General features: G+C 42.1%; 1 protein-coding gene across 1 annotated transcript in view; it reads right to left on the bottom strand.

Moving 5' to 3' along the window:
• Positions 1-13,596, bottom strand: part of ARHGEF33 (Rho guanine nucleotide exchange factor 33) — a 54,212-nt gene that overhangs the window by 10,406 nt on the left and 30,210 nt on the right. The window contains 11 exon segments of the mRNA XM_023746188.1: positions 4-125; positions 127-372; positions 374-400; positions 402-443; positions 446-524; positions 2,387-2,551; positions 3,548-3,696; positions 5,343-5,426; positions 7,040-7,123; positions 8,755-8,887; positions 13,385-13,514. Coding sequence (XP_023601956.1) covers positions 4-125; positions 127-372; positions 374-400; positions 402-443; positions 446-524; positions 2,387-2,551; positions 3,548-3,696; positions 5,343-5,426; positions 7,040-7,123; positions 8,755-8,887; positions 13,385-13,514 — 1,261 coding nt within the window.

A 13,596-nucleotide genomic window follows, 5' to 3' on the forward strand; every position in this document is an offset into this window, starting at 1 on the left:
GGCGCTCTTGGGCAAGGGCTTGCAGCACGTGCTTCGGCCGCTCCGGCCTCCATGACGAAGCTGACGGTCGCAGAAAGCATGATGTCCAGGCTGGACTCGGAGGAAGCGGGCGAGCAGTTCTCGAAAGAGGGCCGGCGCCTGGTAGGGCTCCTTCGTCGTAGGGCCGCGGGCAAGCGCGAAGAGCTCGCGCCGTATTCGGACTCCTCGTTAGGCCGAGGGCGCGAAACCGCGGGCGTCGGGCAGCAGCTCGGCCGGGGCGGGGCAGGGAAGCGCTCCACGTTTGCCCAGCGAGGGCTCGGCGGGCGAAGGCTCGAAGTCCATCTCCCGGGATGGGCCTGCAAGGGGCCCCGAGAGCGCCTTCCCGTCCTGCTCGGGCGGGGCAGAACTGCGCCGGCGCCAGGGAGGCTGTCGGGCCTCTCGTGCTTCCTGCCCTCCATCTTCCCAATTCGCCGGGCTTCCCGGGCTGCATGCTGTCCATCAGGCTTTGCTGCTGTTGGCCTTTCTTCATGGGGGGCATCAGGTGCCTTTACAGGGGAGACAAGGCAGAAGAGGGGTGCGTACGGCTGGTTAGCGCAGGCCGGGGCCACACGGAGCCTGACGCCGCTGGGGCGCGAAACTGCCAGTTCTGCTCCCTGCCCCGCCCAAGCACCGCCATGTGGTACCTGCCAAGCGCCCACGAGCCCCGGCCCCTTCAAGCAGGAGCGTGGAAATGACCTGCTGAAAAGCGGGTGCCTGGAGCACCCGCCCGAGCACGGAGGCACTGCGTAGAGATGGCTGGTGCGCCCAGGATGGGCATCACTCCCCACGTGGGAGCGCTGACCCTCCCCACCACGTGTCAGGGCCCGAGGTAACTCTTTTCTCTCCTCTCTCGCCCTGGCTGGTTCTGCTCTGTGGATCGAGCGTCGGCCTGCGTACTGAGGGGTCCTGGGTTCGATTCTGGTCAAAGGCACTTGCCCGGGTTGCGGGCTCGGTCCCGGTGGGGAACATGCGAGAGGCAGACGAGCAATGATTCTTTCTGATCATTGATGTTTCTGTCCCTTCTCTCCCTTCCTCTCCGAAATCAGTAATAAAAATAGAAAAAAATATCTATTTTTATATTATATTTAAAGAATAAACCCAAAGCACACAAAGCAGAAATTATCTGTAGAATTGTCTGTATTTGGTAAAGTGGGGATTTGGAATTTTGGTTTCCCTTTTCCTTCCAGAAGCCCTGGTTCCAAAAGTAGCCAAGTTGACTTTATCCTTTTCTTTCAGAAGTAAAACAGGTCCCAGATGTATAAATGTCTAATCATTAAAGATCATCAAGAAAGTTTGCAGAATGAGAATTCAGCTTAGTGTGTTAGCGGGTTGTATGCAGAGACCTTGAAAGGCTGTCAGGTCCATCCGCTGCTCAGAATAGCTTTCAGAGAAGCTCTCAGAAGTGAAGAAGGGCTTATGAAGTCACTTTCTGAAAAAGCTTCAAGGAGAATTGGGAAAGGCTGAACAATATTCTTTCTGGATCACCCCAGACATATATATATATATATTTCAGAGAGGAAGGGAGAGAGAAAAACATCAATGATGACAGAATCATTGATTGGCTGCCTCCTGCATGCCACTTCCTGGGGTTCAAGCCTGGAACCCGGGCATGTGTCTTTGACTGGCATCAAACCCACGACCCTTCAGTCTGCAGGCCAACGCTCTATCCACTGAGCCAAAGAGGGCTCAGACTTATTTCTTATTCTCAGGGCCCAGACTTTTTTACTGACCCCTGACTGGGATTCCCTTTCCCTCCACTCTATGTTTTGGAGACCTTAAGTGGGTTCCCATCCTTCTGAGGATTTGTAAAATGCCTTCCTATCTTCTTATGGCACTCTTCAGACTATCATTGTTCAAACCCATAGACTTATGCTGTAGGTATAGAGCAGTGGTTCTCAACCTTCCTAGTGCCGCGACCCTTTAATACAGTTCCTCATGTGGTGACCCCCAATTTCATTGTTACAAATTGAACATAATTAAAGCATAGTGATTAATCACAAAAACAATATGTAATTATATATGTGTTTTCCAATGGTCTTAGGTGACCCCTGTGAAAGGGTCGTTCGACCCCCAAAGGGGTCGCGACCCACAGGTTGAGAACCGCTGGTCTAGAGGATAGTTACCCGCAATCCAGTTGTTGGGAGTAACCTCAAGCCTCTAGGCCTGCCCCTTAGCATTCTTAGTGCCTTCCTCTAGGACACAAACATTGGGTCAACTGCTTGCCTGTCACATAGAGGCTTGATGGGGCAAGAGGGAGGGAGGAGTTCTGTTGGTCATACTCCTAATCCAGGCTGACCAGCTACCCCACACAGACCACCTGGGACCCCAAGGCCTTGTCATTAATCTCTCCACAGCAACAGGTGCTTACGTGATAGCAGAGCCAGAACCTGGAGCAGGAGAGTAGGGTTGCAGCATCTCTTCTGAGTGGATCCCACTGTCGCGGGCAGACTCAGAGCCTGCAGTGGGGGAAGCGTCTTGCCCAGCGTTGGCACACTGGGAAGCCAGCCCTTTGTACAGCTTCGCCATGGATGACCTAATAGGATGGAAGTAATCATTCTCAGAGTATACAGTGGGAAACTGGCTCTCTGAACACGCAGATTATGGCAAGAAAGATAGGGGGGAGACAATGTTTCTCAGATGAAGCTCAGCTGTAAAGTTCTCTCTCCAGGGCCCTCTACATACTCGATTGCTTACATAATAGGGTACAAACTGATGTTAGGCAAGAGTAATGATGCTGATTAATTGGCTGAATTGAGTAGGAAAGGGATGGTATAGGGAGATGTCCTCCATTAGAGGAGCCATGGCTTGGAAGGTAGCACCTTTTTCTTGTCTGAAAGTACCCACAGACTCAGTGTTCCTTATTGAGATGTGATGAGGTTGAAGGAAATCCAGGTCATTAGGAAGCTCTGCTATTGGTTGCTTCTATTCTCTCTGAAGCCCCGATTCTCCCTAATCTTCCTATTCCTTCTTAGCATGAAATCTATTCAACCACCATCCCCTCCCTTACTTGTTTTATTTTTATTCATAGCACTTTTCGGCATCTAACTTATTTTTAAGCTGGATGTCCAGGTCTAGAAAGTAAGCTCCATGTGGTAAAGATTTTTGTCTGTATTTTTTATTGCAGTATATACTGTATAGAACAGTACCTGATACACACAAATCGGTGCTCAATAAATTTCTGTTGAATTAATGAAAGAAACCACATGCTGGCCTTTAAACTGTATTTTTAAACCTGGCAAGTTTAGGGGAACAACTATTTTTGTGATAGTCAACATGAGTTAAGAGGGGGTCTGTATAGGCATTAGACTGAACGTGCCTATTTTTCTAATTTCCACCAGGTAGTAGGTGCCTACGTATTCTAGCCATTTTGGCTACCTCTCTTCCCTCCCCTTCTCTCTTCTACTTCCTGTCACTGCATTTTAGCCACTTAACATATAATATGGTTACTTGTTACAGACACCCACATTGTTTCTACCCTGTCCTCAGAAGCCTTTGATCAACCCTCTAGACTGCACCATCAGAGCCTTACTTCTTGAGCTTTTTCCGTTTCTGAATAAGCAAATCCTCATTGCATTGAAACAGCAGGGTGTAGTGTGAGATAAATACTCGAAGGCGCTGAACACACACCAGAAGTAGGTAATAGTCAGGGTGTTCCTGCTCTGTGAACTTCAGGACGTTCTGGATGAAGGAAAAAAGGAAGCAGCATTGCATAATTAGAATGAAAAGTTGTTTTGTTTCTTCTGTACCTTGCCTTGATGTGCTGTGAGAGTTTGGTAGCCATTTACTAAAAACAACAATACATATGGCCAATCTAATTATAAGCTGAAAAGTCAAATTTGCTGTTTTCTTTGTCCATCACACCAAAGGAAAATAATAGTCACTCTTGCTCTTGTTTGAGTTGGATGTGAACATAGGATAATTCCATCTGAAAAGTTGGATCTATTAATTAGATTTTTTGAGGTAATGGAGCCCGTTTTAACAATTACTGCTGAAAAAGCAATATTTATAAGATTCATAGGAGTCAGACCAGTGGTGAAAATGTGAAATACCAAGGCACTCTGGAAGAGGAGTGATGTTTATGATCAAGGCTGGCTTGGTGGTTGCTCCTATTACATTGCCTACTGTGCTGTAGTAGAACATCATGCAACTTGAATTTGGAAAAGCTAACATTTATTGAGTACTTCCTATTGCCAAGCTCTAAGCCTGCACATATATTTTCTCATTTAATTTTTACCATAGCCTCATTAGATAGGTACCATTATCATCTTCGTTTAACACGGGAATCAGGGTATATAGCAAAGTCAGCTAGTCTTCATTAGGTTACACATCTAGTTAGTAGCAGAGCCAGGATCTGAACTCAAGTCAGCCAATAGAACCAGGGCTCTTATTTATCATACTGCTTGCAAGACCTGGATTTCGGTTCCAAATTTTTTCATCTATTAGGTGTGTTAACTTGGGCAAGTTATTTAAGTTATTTGGCTCTCCATTTCCTTATCTAAGAAGTGGTAATAATACCTATTTCATGAGACTGTTGAAAGGATTAAAGAAAATAATTACTGTGAAGAAATGATTTTAAGGTCAAAAGCCACATATAATAGAAGGTCTTTTGACATTGATACTGGGCTACGTCTATCTGAGATAAATCCCAAGCATTTCTAAGATGCTTCATTGAATTACTTAGAAAGATTAGTCAGCAAATAAACCAGGATAATGAGTGGTAGGAAGAGGGGCGTAAGGGTGTTGGTGAGCCTCTCCCTCAACTCTACTTCCTCCAAGGTGGACAAGTCCTGTGGGAAAAGGGTGTGAAGAAGTCAGTTCATCAGTTTCTTCATACTTCTTCTGTGACATAAGACAGAAGCAATGTATAGTGAACCCTTGGAATCAAGCCAAAAAAAAAAAAAAGGTAGAGTTAAGTGGGCAGGTTACATAAATGGTTCTTAGTTCTTAGTCACTGGGGGTAGGGTGAGGGGAGTGGGGATTAGGGGACATATTTAGATGGCTGTAGAATCAAGGTAGAAGGGACTGAATAGGTACTCAGAGCCTAGCAGGAGCTGCTATTGAAAGATCCTGGATCAGCAGAGGTGGAGATTGCTGGTAAATGAAGATAGAACATAAAAAGCCGGCATCATGAACCAAGCACGTTTAGAGATTGAGATTTTAGCTCATACCACAAGGTGGGGATGGGGAAATCATAACAATCTTAAGGTATTTAAATACTTAGAAATATTAATTATTCCTTCCTGATCCCTGCCAGTGTTTCTCAAAAGCCAAAATCAAGAGTTTAGCCTGAAAATCACTTTGGGAGCTTTCCCAGACATGCCTACCTGCAGATGTATCAGATATTCAGGGATGCGCTGGACTATATGAAAAAACAGTGTATAGATGTCAGATTTAATCTCTTCATCACCCTGAATGAAAAAAAGATAGAACCATTCTTCAATGTCCCTCCAGCTCTGGCTGCAAACCCTAGTGTCAGTCCCAGCAAAATAGAAAAGGTTTACTCCCAGAGCATTTTCTTCCTCTAGACTAGAGTGAGATAAAGCATTGATCTTATTGGATAGGTCACTTGTTCAGGACATGCTCAAGGAGACAACTCTTCTCTAGCAGGGAGGGTATCATATACTTCTTTTGAATCCACCCAACTTTCCAAACTACCCCTTCCATCCCACCTCCAGATATTAGCACAGCGCTATACAAAAGTGGGCATTCAATAAATTATATTTAAGTCCTAGCTGTTTTGACTCAGAGGATAGAGTGTTGCCTGTGGACTGAAGGGTCCCAGGTTCGATTCTGGTCAAGGGCACGTACCTCGGTTGCATTCTCAATCCCCAGCCGCAGTCAGGGTGCATATGGGAGGCAACCAATCAATGTGTTTCTCTCACATCAGTGTTTTCCTCTCTCTGTCTCTTCCCCTTCCTTCCACTCTCTAAACATCAATGGAAAAATATCCTCAGGTGAGGATTAAGAAACAAACAAAATTATATTTAACTTGAATGAATTTACTAAGGTTCTACAAGTAATCATTACAATGGTTTGCTAGTAAGCACTAGGGGTGGATTGGAGTCTCATGAGAGTGGGTAATGGGATGTGATTAGAAACTGGCCAGCTGGCTTGGCAGCAGGAAACATGTTGGACTTTCTCCATTCTTCTTCCCTTCCTTTCCCTTTCTCAAATATTTTCTGAGTACTAACATGTGGTAGGCATTATACTGGGTTGGGAGTAGTGAGGTAATATAGAAAATTAAGACCTCACCTCTTACGAAACTTGATTAACTCTTAACTTTAGGGCTTCTGTTATGGTTTCTTCCTATTAACCTAAAATAACTAGAATTATTATATACTTACCAGTATATGTGCATGTTGATCACCTAATATAGCATTATATTAGCAATTCTTTTTTAAAGTACATTTTTATTGATTTCAAAGAGGAAGAGAGAGGGAGATAGAAACATCAATGATGACAGGGAATCATTGATTGGCTGCCTCCTGCACACCTCCTCCTGGGGATCATGCCCGCAACCCTGGTGGAATTGAACCCGGGACCCTTCAGTCTGCAGGCTGACACTCTACCCACTGATCCAAACCAGCTAGGACTACATTAGCAACTCTTAAAGCTACATGACTAGAATCACTTTATAATCTTAGAAACTGACAGTTACAGAATGACTTAAGTTTAATATTTAGATTATATAAATTCAGATTCATATTATCTAAAAACAAAACAAAACAAAAACCCTCATACAGCATGCAGGCTGTAGCTTAGAAAACCTGTTTATTTTGCCTAACTGCCAGTGGAATGGAACAGAGGGTCAGCAAGACAGGGAGGGCAAGGACCAAAGCAATGGTATTGATCCTTGAGTGGGCTTCTTTAACCCCAGGGAGGAGTGTCAGTGGCTCTGTTCAAACCATTCCCAACCTGGAGGACAAGCTCCGAGTGCATTTGCTGTATTTCCTGGGAGGATGAGCAGCATCATATAGTACACATGTAACCAAAGGGCAGTGCACAGGTAGAGTGAACTTACCTCCTTCAGAACAACAACATGAACCAAAGAGATGCATTCAGGCAGGTCCCTCAGGTAGGCAACATAATAATCCAAGAAATTATTCTTGAAAACAAATATAAAAATGCATGGTAAGAACCTGAAAACAGGAATAACTATTTTTCCTGTTTATAGAAAAAGAAATAAAAAGCACTTTGCAGAGATTTAGCTTAATTATTCGTTTAATATGTTCATTAATATGTTTTTGGTTTTTATTCATCTTTTTAAAAAGATCTTTTTGGTTTGAAGGTAGATATCCCTATGGACTTGGGAACCAACACTCAATATTCCTACTTTAATGAGAGAAAATGAAATGATAAACCAAGGCAGAGAAGAGGAATTACTTAAGTTGAAAAAGTATTTTTAAGTTGCTTAATGACAAAAATGCATATTTTGTTTTAAAATTACTTTTAAATTTTTTTTTATTTTTTATTGTTGAGTTGTCCCCCATTCTGCCCCTCCTTTACACCCAGCCCGCCCCACACCTGCCTCTGGCCATAACCACACTGTGTTCATAGCTATGCATATATGTTCTTTGGCTAATCTCTTCACCTTCTTTCATCCAGTCTCCTAAAATTACTTTTAATTTCAATCATCTACATCCAAATGAGGAACTTTGTCCAACCTACTTCACAGTGGCTAAACCAGTGGTTCTCAACTTTTTCCCACTAATTGCATGTTCACCTATGCAATATGCCTTCAGGAAAACAATTCTCAGCTTCCAAAGTTATATTCCCACAGAAATAACAATTCTCAGCCCAAGAAAGCATACCAAATACAAATGAGTAAAAGTGATATGGAAAAAAAATCAAACAAACAAATCTATACAACTAGACAATTTGTAAACTTTGTATTATTATCCACAATCCTTGATTTGACTGCAGGCAAAATCTGGCTTGCAGACCAGTTTTAATTATCCCACATACTGTTTTTAAGAAGAAAATTTCACACAAAATTCTGGATTTCCATCTGCTCTTAAAATATCAGATCTGGCAACTTGAGTCTTTTTCCCCCTGCATAATAATTGGATAAAGGTGAGTAGCTATTCCTTGTAGCAAAGCATATGTGCTCCACTTAAACTCACTTCCCAACAGTCCATATTGTATTAAACTCAGCTTACTTCTATTCATTTATATCACTGTCTAACTTTGTAGGCATTTGAGTTTGCAACTTCTGGTCTGGATCATATTTAATTTGTAGAACCATATAGAAATTTAAAACTTAAGACCCTCTCCAAGTGAAAACAAAAAAACATTCCAGACAAATAGCTGCCCATCACATTTTCTCAAATCTCTAGGGAATGAAATTGTAAGTGAAAGTACATAACCTATATACAAACCTTCACATATTTATTTTATATGTATAGATTTATATGTACATGCATATATTTCTACACAAATACATATATGTACACACACACACATGCATGTTCAATGGCAGCAGTTACAGTGGAAAGTGATAAACTGAAAATGAGAAAACTTGAGTTCTAGTCAGACCTACAACTATCTAGCTAGTTGGGTGGTTTCAGCAGTCTTAAGTTCTCTGAACTTTATTTCATTATTTGTAGAATGAGGAGGTTAGATCTTAGCAGGTCCTTTAATTCTGAAATTCACTGATTTTAGATTCTCTATTAAGAGAAGTAGATGAGGGAGACATGAATATAATTCAAATTTATAAAGAATTTTTTAAAAACTTACCTCATCATTTGTTAATTTCAGGAATAAATCTCCAAGGACTCCTTGGCGTGGCCATTTCAGGACCCTTTCCTGCAGAGCATGAAGCAAATCTAGGTGCTGCTGGACAAGGTACCGTAAAGAGCCAGGGAAGAGGCTTGAAACAGAAAAGAGACAGGATCACACAAGCCAGGTGTGGAGAAGAAAAAACCCTTTAAGAATATGTGCAGTAGGTCCCATTTTCCCAGTTATTCAAACTATTCTGAGTCACAGGTCTACCTTTAGGATTAAGAAATAAAAGTTTGGTCCTAGCTGATTTGGCTCAGTGGATAGAGTGTCGATCTGCGGACTGAAGAGTCCCAGGTTCGATTCTGGTCAAGGGCACATGCCAGGATTGCAGGCTCAATCTCCCAGTGTGGGGCTTGCGGGAGGCAGCTGATCAATGATTTTTCTCTCATCATTGATGTTTCTATCTCTTTCTCCCTCTCACTTCCTCTCTGAAATCAATAAAAATATATTTTTTAAAAAAAGAAAGAAAAATGTGTCTTTGTAGACCTGACAGCAGATATCTTCAGGATATAAAAAGGCCCCTTTCCTGATGGCTCCTATACTTTTGTGTGTTGAACCGTGTTACAAGGATTTCTTCTACTTCTCTCTGCCGCCCCCTCCACCTGCTAGGCCACCAGTCTCCACATATGTGAGGCCAACTGATCCAGAAGCTCAAGAGTGGAGGCCTCCTGATCTGAGCTCTTAGGCTGGTGCAGTGGACTTGGAAGATCTAAGTAATCCCTGTCCAGAACAGAGAGATTTGGAGGGTGGCCCAGAGACAGCTGGACTGGGAGAAGACTGTAAAGCTGATGGAAGAAAGCTCAGCTGATTGAACTGAAAGAATGTAATGCTGCACCAGCAAGAGAGTTAGATAAGAGTTTCTCCCCACCGAGAGGCTACCAATGACTTCAGGTAATAATAATGCTGGTGTGACACTGAAAGGTGTTCAGGCACGGTGATGAAGTCAGACTATTGGATTATCTTCTCTCTCACTCTCTCTCTCTCTCTCTCTCTCTCTCTCTCTCTCTCTCTCTCTCCCCACCTCTCCCCTCTCCTCTCCTCTCCTCTCCTCTCCTCTCCTCTCCTCTCCTCTCCTGGCCTCACTGGGACTCTCTTCTGCTCTGCCTTATCTCAGTCTCTCCTCCTCTCTTTCTGCCTCCCTCCTCTTCTTTTGAGAACACTGCCTTCTGCTACACTGTGGCCAGTGTACTTGCAGAGTTGGAGAGCTGGTAACTTGGTTGGAGTCCAGGATACCTCCTGGACTGTCACTGGGATAACAGTTGAGATTTCAGGGTGGGGTCAGAGAAGGCTAATGCTCCCATCAAGTATCATGGAAACACATAAGTTACATGAAGAGCAATGACCTACAGTGGATTCTGTACCAAATATTGAAAACAGGCCTTAAAAAAAGTTTTTTTAATTCAATAAGGATATTATTTGAAATTAGGAAGTAATGTGGAAGAAGTGAGCCAGGAGATGAAGAACAGAGGAAGAAAGAAGGCAAAACATACTGACCCTACTTCACTGTTTTGTATAATCCAGACCTCACTCCCAGAAGCAACTTTTTCATGACGATGAAAGTATTAAGTGCTCAACTTTTTTTCTGTTCCTTACTAGGAGTGAAATTATGTAAACATAGTAGTTAGCATATTCTTTTGAAAGCCTCCAAAGTTACTTCAACTCTCACAGTCCAGTACTTAAATAATGAGGGAAATAAAAGCAATCAAGGGAAATCCAGTTATAGTTTCAAATTGATAAGTTAGCTCTTAGAGTTCAGTATTAGCCCAAATAACTCCTGAACTTCCCCAGCTGGATATAACCAAATTTGATAATTAAATATGTGCCATTTTATTTGCAGATGACATGATATTGTACATAGAAAACCCTAAAGACTCCATTAAAAACTGCTAGACTTAATAAATGAATTTGGCAATGTAGCAGGATACAAAGTTAACACCCAAAATCTATGGCTTTTTTATACACTAATAATGAACTCACAGAAAGAGAAACAAACAAACAAAAAAAATCCCATTTACTATTGCAACAAAAAAATTAAGATACTAGGGATAAACTTAACTAAGGAAGTAAAAACCTGTACTCGGAAAACTACAGGACATTGAAAAAAAGAGATAGAGGAGGACATAAACAAATGGAAGAATATACTGTGTTCATGGATTGGTAGAATCAACATCATTAAAATGTTCATACTACCCAAAGAAATCTATAGATTCAATACAATCCCCATTAAAATGCCAACGGCATATTTCACAGACCTAAAACAAATTCTCCAAAAATGCATATGGAATAAAAAAAAGACCCCGAATAGCTGCAGCAGTCCAGAGAAAAAAGAACAAAGTTGGAGAGATCACAATACCACATATCAAGCTGTATTACAAAGCCACTGTTCTCAAAACTGCCTGGTACTGGCACAAGAACAGACATATATAGTAGACCAATGGAACGGAACAGAGAACCCAGAAATCAACCCAAGCCATTATGCTCAATTAATATTTTACAAAGGAGGCAAGACAGTCTCTTCAATAAATGGTGTTGGACATGCAAAAAAATGAAACTAGACTACCAACTTAATCATACACAAAAATAAACTCAAAATGGATAAAGAACTTACACATAAGACAGGAAACCATAAAAATCTTAGAAGAATCCATAGCCAGCAAAATATCAGACATATGTTGTAGCAATATCTTTACCAATACAGCTCCTAGGACAATGGAAACTAAGGAGAAAATAAACAAATGGAACAACCAGTACATCAAAATAAGCTTCTTCACAGCAAAAGAAACGATCAACAAAACAACAAGAAAGCCCACTGCATGGGAGAACGTATTTGCTAATGTTATCACCGATAAGGGTTTAATCTCCAAAATTTACAGGGAACTCATACAACTTAACAAAAGGAAGATAAACAATCCAATAAAAAAATGGGCAAAGGACCTAAATAGACACTTTTTGAAAGAGGCCAAGAGACATGAAAACATGCTCAAGGTCACCAATCATCTGAGAGATGCAAATCAAAACAACAATGAGGTACCATCTCACACCTGTCAGAATGGCTATCATCAACAAACAACAAGTGCCGGCGATGATGCGGAGAAAAAGCAACCCTCGTGGACTGCTGGTGAGAATGCAAGACTGGTGCGGCCACTGTGGAAAACAGTATGGACTTTCCTCAAAATTAAAAATGGAACTCCCATTTGACCCAGGAACCCCACTTCTAGGAATATATCCCAAGAAATCAGAAATACCCATCAGAAAGGATATTTACACCCCTATGTTCATAGCATAATTTACAATAGCTAAGATTTGGAAACAGCCTAAGTGCCCATTAACAGATGAGTGGATTAAAAAAACTGGTACATTTACACAACGGAATACAATGCTGCTGTAAAAAAGAAAGAACTCTTACCACTTGCAACAGCATGGATGGACCTGGAGAGCATTATGCTAAGCAAAATAAGCCAGTTGGAGAAAGATAAATATCATATGATCTCACTCATTTGTGGAATATAATGAACAACATAAACTGATGAACAAAATAGATCCAGAGATAAGAAGCATCAAATAGACCGTCCAACCTCAGAGGGAAGGCAGGGTGGTGGTGGGGGGTGGGGGTAAGAGGTCAATCAAAGGACTTGCAAATACGCATATAAGCATAACCAACAGACACAGTAGGGGGGATAAGGGCATGTGCTGAGGGGTGGGAGCGGCTGGGGGAAGGTCAATGGGGGAAAAAGGAGACACATGTAATACTTTAAACAATAAAGAATTTTAAAAGAAAAAAAATACGTGCCATCTGGTGGTGACCTGCACCATACAACCTGAGTTCTTGGTGGATGTGGCCCTGAAGTTCAGCTTGTAAGGCTAATTGGCAATCCTATGGAGCTGACCCCCCCCCCCCCCAAAAAAAATGTTCATACAAGACTGATCCTGAGGCTGTGGCTCTCTCTTATCTGGGTGAATCAGACCAGAAAAAGCCAAGAACCCCAACTTCTGTGATACTCCAACAAATGAGCAACAGCCCACAAGCCCCACTCAGGCTTCTCTGCTAATAGCCCTGCCTCTGCAGCTTCCAGCCCTTCCAGTGAGGGGCAGGGATGCCTTGAAACAGGCTGAAGAGGCTTTTGAGCACTGTGCTTTTTTCTAGGAAAACCTGAAGTTTTATAGACGAAAAGACATGACAACCTCAGGTTTGAGTGTCAGATTGTAGTTATGGTGTGTGTGATTTTCACACCCTGCTCATTTTCCCACAGGGGTAGAACGTGCAGAAAGCTTACAATTTTTATAGGAAATGTTGTTAATGTTAATAAATTTATTTTCAGTTTTGCATGGGGAAAAACACCAATAGGGAAGAGGAATGCTCTCATTCTGTTCTGTATCTCATTCAACTGATCTATTTAAAGTACACATGGAGGCTTCCGGAAAAAGCTTAGAAAACCAGAGGTTACTTCCTGTCGCTGCATATTCTCTTTTCAAAGACTATTTCTGGAACTCTTTACAGGTCCCAGAATTCCCAAAGTGGAAATAGTAAACACTTACCTTAAATCTTAACCAATCTCAAAAGCAAAGGCAATGAATACATGGATACCTTCTCTCTTTGGGATTCCTCTTTCCATCTGACCCCTGGAATGTTGCCTTGATCTTCAGGATCAGAGAGATGTTAATGACGTATTTTCTTTCTGATTCAAGCAGTTCCAGAGCCACAGTCTGTCTTTTAGCTTTAAAAGCAAACCAAGGAAGGAATTGTTAACCACTTCTCCCCCAAACCCTATCAAATGATAAAAGCAATACAAAGATATT

Source organism: Myotis lucifugus, unplaced genomic scaffold (assembly GCF_000147115.1).
Source record: "Myotis lucifugus unplaced genomic scaffold, Myoluc2.0 scaffold_6, whole genome shotgun sequence".
Taxonomy (NCBI): domain Eukaryota; kingdom Metazoa; phylum Chordata; class Mammalia; order Chiroptera; family Vespertilionidae; genus Myotis; species Myotis lucifugus.